This window comes from Mobula hypostoma, chromosome 7, assembly GCF_963921235.1.
Source record: "Mobula hypostoma chromosome 7, sMobHyp1.1, whole genome shotgun sequence".
In the NCBI taxonomy this organism is placed as follows: domain Eukaryota; kingdom Metazoa; phylum Chordata; class Chondrichthyes; order Myliobatiformes; family Myliobatidae; genus Mobula; species Mobula hypostoma.
This window is the reverse complement of record NC_086103.1, coordinates 62,743,738-62,757,682: the sequence shown is the minus strand read 5'-3', so window position 1 is coordinate 62,757,682 and position 13,945 is coordinate 62,743,738. Positions and strand designations below refer to the sequence as shown.

At 37.7% G+C, this 13,945-nt stretch overlaps 1 protein-coding gene across 10 annotated transcripts in view; it reads right to left on the bottom strand.

Annotated features, from left to right (window-relative positions):
- Positions 1-1,704: 1,704 nt before the first annotated feature.
- Positions 1,705-13,945, bottom strand: part of ablim3 (actin binding LIM protein family, member 3) — a 331,288-nt gene continuing 319,047 nt past the window's right edge. For 9 of the 10 annotated variants that reach the window (XM_063053520.1, XM_063053523.1, XM_063053522.1 and 6 more), the window contains 5 exons: positions 12,644-12,702; positions 6,453-6,513; positions 5,596-5,652; positions 3,417-3,497; positions 1,705-2,461 (listed from right to left, as the gene is read on the bottom strand). In XM_063053520.1, the coding sequence (XP_062909590.1) occupies positions 3,451-3,497; positions 5,596-5,652; positions 6,453-6,513; positions 12,644-12,702 (224 nt within the window). In that variant the 3' untranslated portion in view covers positions 1,705-2,461; positions 3,417-3,450. The remainder of the gene's footprint in view (positions 2,462-3,416; positions 3,498-5,595; positions 5,653-6,452; positions 6,514-12,643; positions 12,703-13,945) is intronic. The other variant, XM_063053529.1, reaches the window with a different exon arrangement.

Genomic DNA, 13,945 nt, shown 5'->3' with positions numbered 1-13,945 from the left:
TTTAAAACGGAATGTTACGTTCCAGCACTAACATAACGGAAGGTTATGTTAGTGCTGGATTGGCAGTTTACCCATTTCTGCCAGATTTGTTGATGTACCTTTTCAGTAATATTGGAGAGTGAAGACCTTATCGAAGTACAGGACCTGAAGGATTAAGAGAAATTGGTATCGTTCCACAGTTTAACAAAGGATCGACCTTATTGAGTCTTTGTTGAAGAAGTAGCGACCTGCATCGAAGATAACTCCTGCCAAAAGGGAAAGGTAGTTCATGTAGGATTTGCTCGCCAGAAGAAAGGGCAGTTGTTTTAAGCCGTTTATTTCCTTCGTTGTGAATCTTTTGGACAGAACCAGCAGGAAAGTCACGTCTATGAAGAAATCCTTCTCCAGAGAAGTCTCTCCCAATTGAATGTATAAATCTGGTGGACTTTCGAATTCACCATTTTAAGAACTGTATTTGACTTTACCGCTTTAAGAACTGTTTTCACATTTATCGCTTTAAGAACCAGTACCCAGAGACGATTTGTTGAATGGCCGCATAGCGGTTAACTTCCAGTTAAGTTTTTTGTTTGTTTTTTTTATTGTTTATCCGTGTTTAATAGATGTTTGGTTGTTTTTATATAACCTGACTCGATTGATATTCATTGTGGCCAGTTAAGTAACACCTGAAATCTTGACTCTTTAAGTGTCTCCAACAATTTTTCCTCCAGCACTTTTGTGTGCTGCTTCTTATTTCCAGCATCTGCAGACTTCCTTGTATTTCAGGTTTTGATTTGCGAGCTTTACAATCATTGTGATCTAGTTAACAGATTTTCCCATGGCACTCACTCCTTCCTCTACATGTATTAATTAATCATTTTCAACCAATGCATTTGTCAAGTCATTTATTGAGCTCCTATTTATACTGTGATGCCGATTTACTATATTCTTTACTAAGATTTTATTTTTTGTTGCAATAAAAATCTAATGGAATATTCTTCTACATTGGGTTGTTGGCACTATTTACTTTGCACCACATATTAGCATCATGCCTTATCATTTTTGCATTAATTCTGTATTTGAAATTATACCCATTAATCAATAAATAAATCAGATTAAACCAAAGCAAAAACAACAAAAATATCATTCATTTAAATAATTTCATTTTTTAAACACACTGCACTATTCAGATGATTGATTGTGTTGTATGTATATTGCATTCTAAAACAAAATGATTTCATGATCAGTTTAGTAATGAAATCAGTTCAAGTAAAGAGAAAAGGTTTTCATTCAACACTTTGCTCAGCAATGTGTTAAACTTCATCTTTGTTTTCCATAATCGTTTCAGGGCTGATGAAGAAGACTCTGAAGGAGGATGTTCCTACAACTCAAAAAGATAATCAGTTATTTCTAAGTTCATGTATCCTTCCCAACTTTCAAAACAAAAGCTCCATTATATTTTGTATCCCACTGGCTCAACTTCCAGCAGGTGGAGTGTTTCAATGGTCCCTGGAATTCTAGGGAACTGCCCAGATATCCTTCTTCAGCATTGATGTCCTACCTGTTTAACAGAACAAAAGCTGAGTATAATAAAAAGCAGAGCAAATTCCTGACCCAAATCTGCCTTTGATCTGGGCTGGAATACTGACCTCCCAATCTCTATGATGTAGTTACCAGCTAAGTTCTTACACAACATTACTGAAGTGAAACAAAGACAGATCAGTTTAAGTCAATTTTCCATCATTTATTTATCAAACAAAATGCAACAATTATCAATGAACAAACATATATGGGACTCTATATCAGCTGAGAAAAAAAGGTTAATAATCATTAAAGTAAAAGTAATCATTTACAGGTGTGTTTGTCTGTGACATTATCAAAACTCCCATTTAGGACAACAGCTACTTCAGTAATATATTTAGTTGACAGTTTTCTGTTCTATGGAGCTTTGACATTCAGCAATTCTATTTGTATATTAACTAAAAAGTTCAAAGATAAAACAATGCATAGAGAATTGATATGAAAAATCTCATCTGAGTAAGAGAAGGAAATCAAACAAAAAATAAATGATAAGAGATAGATAGCAAATAATCTTAGTTTATTCAAAAATCCAAGTTTTGAATATACTGTGTATCAGGGCCACTGTAATTTTACTCCCAAAAACTCTTGATGATTAGTGGATTATATCACAAAATTTGCAAAATATGGAAATATGAGCCCACAGCTGATAGACATTTGCAGAACATCCATAGATACATGTAACTTTCTTAACATTATATGATTGTAAAACACTACTAACAGATTGTGTGAATAAATGCTTGTATACTTGGGTAGATCATTTTCCTTTCTTTAACAGGATACTTATATTTGTTTAAAAGAGCCTTGCTTGCTTTTTCAGTTCATTTCTTTTCCATAATGCAAGTCGATCAAACTCTGCGAGTGTCATTCCAAACACCCGGTAGAAATCTTCTGGTGACAAATGACGCTGTGAATAAAACAAAGACCTATAAATCTGTTGACAATTGTAGTGCCTTCTACACGTTGTTAATGTTTAACATAGCTGTTTTGCACTAACATAATATATTGTGTACTCAACATATTAGGAAGTAGATACTTAACCTAATTCTAATCATCTACATTTGTAATAAGTCATCAGTTCTTTTCTGTTCTGAATTGCATAGAACTGATATTGCAGAAGCTCTTTATCTCTGTTATTAGCCAATGAAATGTGAGAATATGGAGGCTACCAGCTCTCTACAAAATAATAAATTACAAAGCACTTTATAGACCAGAATCTTTAACTGATCTGTTCAAAGAAAGTGATTTAGAAAAGCTATGACAAAATGATGCACCTACCCAGTCTGAACATCATTTGGATGATCAGAATGCGGATAGAAATATGGACGTTAAAAGCATTAAATATTATTCTGAAGCATGTTACGAAAATGTTCAATGGAATGTGATACACAGAACAAACTTCCATGAAACATACTGTTTAAGAAACACAAATAGAAGAACATAAAGACATTACTCTGCATTACTTTATCCCAGTACAGCTACTAATGCAAAGAAGCTGGGAGAATCAATTCAAATGCTACCATTGGAAGTGAGGTATTGTGGAACTAGCTTGAGGGAATTTGATACATGTTCATTCTGTACAAATAAGTAATCCATGGGCTTTTTAATGGAAATATTAAACAACAGTATAAATTAGTTTATGAGTAGAATCCTGCCATAAAAACATTTTGGTTCCATACTTAACTTGAAGGTAACAATTCAAGCAGCTTTCCTTATTTCACTTTTACATATTGATGTAAAATATTTTTAGCCCATACGGTTTTCTGTTTGTTGTGGCATGGCTGTGCACCTGGTTACATAGAACTATACAGAAACAGTGGCTTACTGAAGTAACACAGCCTTAATTGGTCCACATCACATACCTCTAATCTTGTCCTGTCAACATCTTTTGGCAATTTATTTCGACCTCTGGTGGTTACCATTAGCAGATGAAATGGATAAATCTAGTAAGTAAACAACAAAATCAATGGTACTCAATCATTTTAAGTCTACTTGTCTTGGAATTTCAACAAGAACTACATAAATTGAATTTATGTAGACAACAGTGGAAAGTGGTCTCTAAGAACGCTTGACCCATTTGTATAAATGGAGCCAATGTCAGCAATTCCTTTATGTTTCCATCACAGAAGTCCTAAAGTGAACAATGTAATTCTTCAGTGCTATAGTGCGCTACAAGGAATAATAATAATAATAATAATAATAATATTAATAACTTACTAATCGAGCACCTTTCATGCAATGAAGTTTAAAGTACTTTACGATAGGATAGAGTGCAAAAGTCAAAATAAAATTAAATAATAAATAACAATAAAAATAAGCATGAAAATACAACTAATTTCATTACTTAGCCTAATAGGTTAGATTTACCACAGTACATAATTATCTATTTAAATGTTTATTTTGCTTTTATATCATCTGAATGTGTACTTAAGAATGTATAAATAATTGTAGTTTTATACATATAAAAAAATGGAAAAGGTTATATGTGTGAAAAAAGTACATGATAATTGTGAACTCCTTATCCAAATAAAAATAAAATAAAATAAAATAAAAAAAAAGAAAATAAAAGTCAAAAAGCTGTTAGTTAAAAGCAAGGTTAAGTGAATAGGTTGTGAGCTGGTGTTTACAAGTCTGCATCCTCTATAGTTTTAGGTATTGAATTCTACAGCTTAGGAGTACAGTTCAAAAAAAGCTGATCTGCCAATTATCTATTGAGGAAGATAGTTTAAATTTAAGAGACCAGTGGAAGAAGACTTGAGAGCACGAGCAGGATTACAAAACAAAACTGATTCTGTGATGTACTCTCTTTAAGTGTGAAGCATCAATATTTTAGCAGAAGAAACATTTACCTAGAAAACATTTGGTTGGAGATAAAAAAAAATGATCTTGTGACATAGGTACAAGAATTAAACCTAGGTGCTAAGATCCAGTTCAGTAAACATCAGGGACATTAGGGGCCAAATGATTATCTTCTAAGTGTACATTCAATTATTTTAGGCAGTAAGCACCAAAAATGTCCTTAAAGCTTAAACACTTTGCTATAATTTAGGTAGCGTGCTGAGTATCAACCTTGAATAATATAATTCCATCACAATTTCAAATATAAAATTAAGGTTTGTTTTGATAAATCAAAGCGATGAATTTAATTTGGATGTATTTTCATGGAGAATAATACATCATCAGCACTAATTCTCTACCAGCAATGCAAGTCTCTATAATGACCAGTTTCATTATTCCAAGTATTAATAAGATAATGGACTATTAATGGCCATAAAACTATAGATGTTCACCATCATCGCTCTGCAAAACTGAAAGCAACTCTGCGATTTCTGTGCATGTGTATTACGGTGTAGAAAGCCTGAAGATTATTTCAGTAATTCATTGCCTCCTTGCATGTCATTTTGTTTACAAAATTCTCCCATGCAATCAAGAAAAAAAATGACAGGATTTTTAGGTATTTATGGAAACAAAATTCATACTTTGTTTTTCTCTGTTGAGTTTTTAATGGGTAACTGAAACATAATTGTTGCCAATCAAACTATCTGATTCTAAAAGTACAGAACTCCCCTCATGCACATTTCAAAATGTGAGTGCACTTAATTCTTTTATTTGTTTATTTATGATATTTCTGACTCGGATCACATGTGCAGAGTAACATTTTTATTCATCACTCTGAAGATAATTTGAAGCATTAATTAAAATGTGTGCTCTGCTCATTGGTATATGCTCAATGGAATATTTTAACGTGATTCATTACTTAGCCAACTTGAAGATATTTCAGCTACTGGAGTTCAGACATCCTTTAGACACTACATAGCATCAATATAAAGATGTATACGAGAAACACCATCATTGTAAACTTCTCTTATGTGATCTTAGGAAGTTGTATAATATTATCATACAAGCTAATTTCTTTTCCTTGGAACAATATAAATACATATCTACAGATAATATAGAAGACATTGGTAAATGGTCAAGTGCTCCTTATAGGTACAGTGCTGGAATCAAGCAGCTCCTGAGCAAAGCATTTCTTTTTCTCACTCATTGTTGCTGCACTCCAAGGCCACAGGTTCAAAGCTGCAGTTCTCACCTTGTATTCTGTAAAAGAAAGAGAAGAAATTTTATTTGATGTAGTACTGTAAATGAAACAATGTCCGCATTATTGGAAATAACCATGGCCTCTTCTACTTCCTTGGTTTAAAATTCACCATCACTGCTGCAACACAGATCCTCTCCAGCTTATGAATACCCATACATATGAGCACGTGCCTGGAAGGCTGGTGAAATAGATCTGCTGGCTGCTACAGGCATCTTTCACTGTGTGGGAACCTGACTTACAGTCACATTTCCAACTTGCAAACTGTTCAGGTTACAGTCAGAAACATAGAACCATAGAAAACCTACAGCACAATGCAGGCCCTTCGGCCCACAATGCTGTGCCGAACATGTACTTCTTAAGTTCCGAAGAATAGAACCCTGTTGTAATCAATGGACAAGCAGTCCAGTTTTGTACTTTTGAAGGAGGTAAGAAGATATCCACAGTGGAATACAAATGTTAAAATGTAGTAATATTACATATTATATAATCATTAAAGGTTATGCAGTCTTTGATGTTTTGCAGTTCCAAAATAGTGCAGTTTCCCATCCTCAAAAATTGCAAAGCAACATGGTAAAATTTTCCTTGAGCTACTCTTGAGAGTGGAAATGTTCTCAGTTGCCATTTTGACTTTTGATTATGTTGACAGCAAAGCGAGGGGAAAATTGTTATTCAATTGATAATGGTGTTTGTGCCTATTGCATTGACAGTACTTTTAACAGATTAAAAGAGATTGTACAGTACAACACGAGTCCATGACTGAAGCAGTTTATTTTGAGTGCAGCCACTGAAATCACCTTACCTCTCATTCCCCAGTTAACAGAACTGTCATCGTCATATTGGAAAATATCAGCACTCTGGGGCTAAATGAAGTGGAAATAAAAATACCTGTCAGTTATTTGCAATTTCAGATACAGTTCTTCCAGTTATTTCTTAGAATCATAGATAATTATGTTCATGCCAGCTAAGAATAGATCTTAGATCAATCCTACTTCTCAACACTTGCTCTGTAGCAAGTTTGTGGCTCTTCAAGTACTAATCAGAATATTCTTTGAATTCTTGGGCAATGAATAATTTCCCCTTGTAATTGTATAGTGCAGAATTCTTGAAGTTCCTTCCACTAATCTTCCAACAGTTAACAAATCTATGTTCCCAGTTCCTCACCTCTCTACTGAAGAATGTACTTACTTTGGTCAGGCCTCTTAAAATTTTATAAACCTATCATTTAAATCTCTCCCTCACTCTTCGTTTCAAAGAAAGCAACCATGGCCTCAAACTCAGACTCAGAATTCTCCAAACTGGGTAACATCCTCACAAATCTTCTCTCAGTGATGCTAGCACATTCTTCCTGTAGTGTGGCCACTGGGCAGGACGCAGTACTCTATCTGCAGCCTAACGAAATGTTTTGTGCAGTTGGGGCCAGGGCCCTGGTGAGTAGATGGGGAGCTTGGGAAACATAGCCCTCGTGAGCAGGCAGGGAGCACAGGAGCCACTACTGTAATTCTGCTTCATTGTTTCCCCCTGCTTTCTCCTACAGAGCCAATTTTTTAAAATCCAATTTTCCACATTTACTTGGATACCACAGACTTTTACATTCTGGATCAATCTGCCATGTGGGGCTTCATCATATTCCTTTCTAGAATCCGTACATACTTCTATACCAAGTACTCTGCTAGTCAACACTATCTGTTATCTCCTTGAAAATTTGTATTCTTAGTTAGATGATCTAGGCTTAGCAATGTATGCAGACTGTCCTTGATCAACCTGTGATTCTTGAACTAGTTTCTTATGTCATCGCTTAGAACTTCTCCCAACAATTTTAGCACTACCAATGTTAGACTAAGTAGCCTGTTGTAACTTATTCCATCCTTACCCCTTTTTTAAGCACCAGTATTACATCAGCAACTGTACAAGGAATAGGCCACCAGGTCCCTTCAATATGATCATGGCATATCTTTGCTAACTGCATCTCCTCATCTGTGCAGACATCCCACCCTGCAAAAGACCCTGGATGTCTGTCATTTCAGGAAGGTAGCAACACCATTTCAGGGAGGTAGCACCCCCGCACCCCCCCCAAACTCCATATCCACGCCTCCCCCCCCACCCCGTCAACCTCCAAGGGTGTATGTAAAACTTTGTTTAGTGATTTTGTCTAATCTGTAAACCAAGTTGGGAATATGCAGAAAATGTGACATTAAAATATGTACTTATATTATCATGGAGTTGTTTTTTTATTCTATTACAACTTTAAGCAAGTCTACAGGGAGTTTGGCCTCATCACATAGGACATCAATAGAGTAGCTCCTTAGCAGCTAGCCAGCTAGTTTAAGTAATAGAAACATAGAAAATAGGTGCAGGAGTAGGCCATTCGGCCCTTCGAGCCTGCACCGCCATTTATTATGATCATGGCTGATCATCCAACTCAGAACCCCGCCCCAGCCTTCCCTCCATACCCCCTGACCCCTGTAGCCACAAGGGCCATATCTAACTCCCTCTTAAACATAGCCAATGAACTGGCCTCAACAGTTTGCTGTGGCAGAGAATTCCACAGATTCACCACTCTCTGTGTGAAGAAGTTTTTCCTAATCTCGGTCCTAAAAGGCTTCCCCTCTATCCTCAAACTGTGACCCCTCGTTCTGGACTTCCCCAACATCGGGAACAATCTTTCTGCATCTAGCCTGTCCAATCCCTTTAGGATCTTATACGTTTCAATCAGATCCCCCGTCAATCTTCTAAATTCCAACGAGTACAAGCCCAGTTCATCCAGTCTTTCTTCATATGAAAGTCCTGCCATCCCAGGAATCAATCTGGTGAACCTTCTTTGTACTCCCTCTATGGCAAAGATGTCTTTCCTCAGATTAGGGGACCAAAACTGCACACAATACTCCAGGTGTGGTCTCACCAAGGCCTTGTACAACTGCAGTAGTACCTCCCTGCTCCTGTACTCGAATCCTCTCGCTATAAATGCCAGCATACCATTCGCCTTTTTCACCACCTGCTGTACCTGCATGCCCACTTTCAATGACTGGTGTATAATGACACCCAGGTCTCGTTGCACCTCCCCTTTTCCTAATCGGCCACCATTCAGATAATAATCTGTTTTCCTATTTTTGCCACCAAAGTGGATAACTTCACATTTATCCACATTAAATTGCATCTGCCATGAGTTTGCCCACTCACCCAACCTATCCAAGTCACCCTGCATCCTCTTAGCATCCTCTTCACTGCTAACACTGCCACCCAGCTTCGTGTCATCCGCAAACTTGGAGATGTTGCATTTAATTCCCTCATCCAAGTCATTAATATATATTGTAAACAACTGGGGTCCCAGCACTGAGCCTTGCGGTACCCCACTAGTCACCGCCTGCCATTCTGAAAAGGTCCCGTTTATTCTCACTCTTTGCTTTCTGTCTGCTAACCAATTCTCCACCCACACCAATACCTTACCCCCAATACCGTGTGCTTTAAGTTTGCACACTAATCTCCTGTGTGGGACCTTGTCAAAAGCCTTTTGAAAATCCAAATATACCACATCCACTGGTTCTCCCCTATCCACTCTACTAGTTACATCCTCAAAAAATTCTATGAGATTCGTCAGACATGGTTTTCCTTTCACAAATCCATGCTGACTTTGTCCGATCATTTCACCGCTTTCCAAATGTGCTGTTATCACATCCTTGATAACTGACTCCAGCAGTTTCCCCACCACCGACGTTAGGCTAACCGGTCTATAATTCCCCGGTTTCTCTCTCCCTCCTTTTTTAAAAAGTGGGGTTACATTAGCCACCCTCCAATTCTCAGGAACTAGTCCAGAATCTAACGAGTTTTGAAAAATTATCACTAATGCATCCACTATTTCTTGGGCTACTTCCTTAAGCACTCTGGGATGCAGACCATCTGGCCCTGGGGATTTATCTGCCTTCAATCCCTTCAATTTACCTAACACCACTTCCCTACTAACATGTATTTCACTCAGTTCCTCCATCTCACTGGACCCTCTGTCCCTTCCTATTTCTGGAAGCTATGTTAGCTATGTTAACGAACGAATGACACCTGTTAAACTCACCTCAACATGTCTTTTACATTTTAACCCACCATGGGCAATAGAAAAGTCACTGTTGCAAACAGTACAGCGAGCAACACTGTCATTATTTTTGAGGTCGACTGTAAAGCCCACCCACAGAGAAAATTGATAGGTCTACTTAGCACGAAGAGAGACCAATCAGGTTGCTCCCTCTCGCTCTTCCTCTCCCTCTCAAAAAAATTGATTTCCGGGATATTGTATATAATTTGCGGGCGTCAGGGAGCCTCTATCAATATGTGGGAGACTCATGGAGAGGTGGGATGTCTGTCTGTGCCAGTTTGCAATAACCATCTAATCCTTTATCTTTTAAATATTTATCTATTTCCACCTTAAAAATATCTGATGATCTGGACCCCACACCACTGGAGTCAGCGAATTCCTGAGGTTTATTAAATTCTGAGAGATGCCATTTCTGTGTACTTCAGTTTTAAATTAAGTACCCTCTTATTCTGAAGCTATGGACCATTGTTTGTGAATATCCCATTGGTTAAAACATCTCAAAATCTGCCATATCAAGCTCCCTTAAAATCTTATACGCTTGAATAAGGTCACCACACATTCTTTTAAACTCTAAGGAATACAGACCGAAATAATCTAGCCCCATTGCTGGACACTGTCTCACCCAGAAATTAGTCTAGTAAACTTAGCCTGCTGTCGGCCTTCATTGGTCAAGGGATTGAATTCAAGAGCCGCAAGGTAATGTTGTAGCTCTATAAAACTCTGGTTAAACCTGCAATATTGTGTTCAGTTCTGGTTGTCTCATTATAGGAAGGATGTAGAAGCTTTACAGTGATTTACCAGGATGCTGCCTGGATTAGCGAGCACATTTTATAAGGAGAGATTGAGCTAGGGCTTTTCTCTTTGGAGCAAAGGAGACTGAAAGGTGACTTGATAGAGGTTTATAAAGTTATAAGAGGCCTAGGTAGAGTGACTAATATGAAAGGGCATAATTTTAAGGTGATTGAAAGGGAAGTATAGAGGAATGTCAAAAGTAGTTTTTTTTTACACGGATAGTGGTAAGTGTGTGGGATGTACTGCTAGGGCTGGTGGTAGAGGTGCATACATTAGGGAGATTAAGAGACTCTTGGATATGCAAATGGCTGAAAGGAAAGTGGTGGAAAGCGTTTAGATTGATCCTGGAGTAGGTTAAAAGGCCTGTACTCTGTTGCACTCTTCTATGTTTCATGCTCTAATCCTCTTTTGGACTGCTTCCAATACTCTACATCCATTTTACTTTGCTAAGGGAACCAGAACTGTGCACTGTCTTCCAAGTGTGGCCTTACCAATGCCTTGTGCAACTGTAACAATATCTCCTTGTACTTAAGTTCCCAATTCTTCACAACAAAGATCCACATTCCATTTGACTTCTTAACTACTGTTGGACCTGCTTGCTAAATTTTTGTGATCCATGCACAAGAAAACCTAAATCCCTCTGAATTTCATTCATTGCAGTCTCTCCATTTAGATTATTATCCTCCTTTTGATTCCTCTCACTAAAGTCCATGACCACATATTTCCACACATTAAACTTCAAATGCAAAGTTTTTACCCTGTCACTCAATCTATCTATATCCTATTGCAGATTCACATTGACCTCATCACCATACGCCCTTCCACTCACACTTGTATTATCATCAAACTTTGAAACCCTATATTTTGTTCCTTCCTCCCAGTCATTACTGCAATCGATCCCTGGAATAATCCATTAGGTTGTCACATTTTACTTGTCAAATTCCACCTCATGATTCACTATCACCACTCTTTCATTTCCTCTTGATTTATTAAATGTCCTATGCTTGGAGCCCTCCACTTCCTATTTAGACCAAAGCTCTGTGTACAACCTAGTTATGGGGTTTGTCAGGACACATATCCCATCATGAATTAGGTGAAGTACATCCTAGTGGAACAGCTCTCTTCTCCTCCGGTATTGTTGCTAGTATTCGATGGATTGGAGCTCGTATCCTTCACATCAGGCTTTGAACTCTCTAATCCTATTAAATTTTGCCAATTTGCACATGACTCACGAAATAATCTGAAGATTATCCACTAGCGTTTCTGCTTTAAATTTTGCCTGACCTCCATATAATCTGTTAGCAGTAACACCTTCATAGTCCCACTACGTCATATGTCATTAGTGTCTATGTGGCCATGGCAACAGATCCTTTCCCTCCCATTCTTTCCTTCATGTGATGTCATTAACCCAAGCACTAGGCAGGCAATAACACCTTTTGAAGTTTTTGCTTTAGTCGCAGGGAACAGAGTCAGTTCCTGTAACTATGACATTTCAGTTTTTCAGAACCACATGCCTGACCAAAGAAAATTGTAAAACAGTCAGAGCTTGTGCTATATTTCCCTTGCTTCTTTTAGTGTGATGAAATGTACCTTATCTTGGCCTCATGAATTATCCACATGACATTTTCTTCAAGGAAATTTACCATGGACCCATTGCAAATTTTCTTTCCCCATTCAGCTGATGCAAATGTACAATTATAAATTTAGATATAGCTTAAGGTTTCCCATGTTAAGATAATGTTGTAATGCTTGAATGATGTAAACTGACAAAAATCTGGCCATCTGTCTTTCAAATCTTAATATGAACCAAATATTAGAGTCAGGAAGTTACATGTCAAAAGAACATCTTCAAGAGAGAGGGAGAGAGGGAGATAGGGAGCAGACATTTATTCATAGGAGATTTTGCAGATGGTTGAAATCCAGAGTAAGACATATAAAAAGCTGGAGGAACTCGTCAGGTTAGGGAGCATCTGTCGAAGGGAATAAACAATTGACATTTCGGGCCAACACCATTCATCAGGGCCTGATCCTGATAATGTTCTCTGTGAACACCCTCACCTTCTAGTTTACTTCTTTTTCAAAGGAGAAAATTCAGAATAAATTGATTGAAATCTTACCCTGTGCATTCCATTTCTCATGTAGGCAGGAAGAGAAGCAGACTTGGAAATCAGTGGATCTGTGATACACAATATAACAATTCTATCAGCTAACTACATGTATTACTGGTGGCAAAAGTAAAACCAAACTGTCTTGGTGAACCAATGACAAGGGCCTGGCATGCATGAATGGAAAATACATTTTTCTCAATGTCTGAATTTCAGCCCACCAGTGCCTTGAACAGGTACGTTTCTGTCAAACAAGCTTCCCTGCATGTGAGTTTAAGCACCACAGTTCTGCCTAGAACCACAAGATGGCGCTTATAGTCAAAGAATAGAATAATTCTGCAGGGACAGGGAGGATGAATAGATGAGAAACTTCATTAGACTTGGTTAAGATAGAAATGTCTTTGCTCAATCTAACAACATATATATGCAATTTAATACGATACACTAGAATCATATACAGATGATGAAAGGTAAATTAACTTCTTAAAAAATGGAAAAGACTTTGCTGTGTGAGCAGATTTACTGCTTATAGGAAACTCTTGTATGTGTTCCCGATGTTGGGGAAGTCCAGAACGAGGGGTCACAGTTTGAGGATAGAGGGGAAGCCTTTTAGGACCGAGATTAGGAAAAACTTCTTCACACAGAGAGTGGTGAATCTGTGGAGTTCTCTGCCACAGCAAACTGTTGAGGCCAGTTCATTGGCTATGTTTAAGAGGGAGTTAGATATGGCCCTTGTGGCTACAGGGGTCAGGGGGTATGGAGGGAAGGCTGGGGTGGGGTTCTGAGTTGGATGATCAGCCTTGATCATAATAAATGGCGGTGCAGGCTCGAAGGGCTGAATGGCCTACTCCTGCACCTATTTTCTATGTTTCTAAGTTTCTATGTTTCTTTATATAGGTTATAATTGCCCAGCAGAGCTTTCCCTCCCCAACCCCATCAGCATTCATTCTACCATCCTTTCCCTGTGTTAAACAGATGCATGTCATATCTGGGCAGGGCACGCTGTGAAGAACAGCAGATGTAAGCAGAAACTGTAACATGTGCAATACCAGCTGGAGAGAAAGGATCTAGATAGCAAATAAAGGGAGGCATCCAGACCAGAAATATGTACTGCACAGGATAAGGAATGCAACAGCCTTGCCAACTTATTTCACAATATCAGAATTACATTGTAATTTATAGTTAATGTAAAATGCTGTGTAAGTAATATCTGAGTTATATTATTTTATTGACACCTGACTTCTTTAGAGAGAGATCAGAAAAACATAATTGCGATTTAAATAAAGCTACAAAATGGATATACTGTCATCAAGA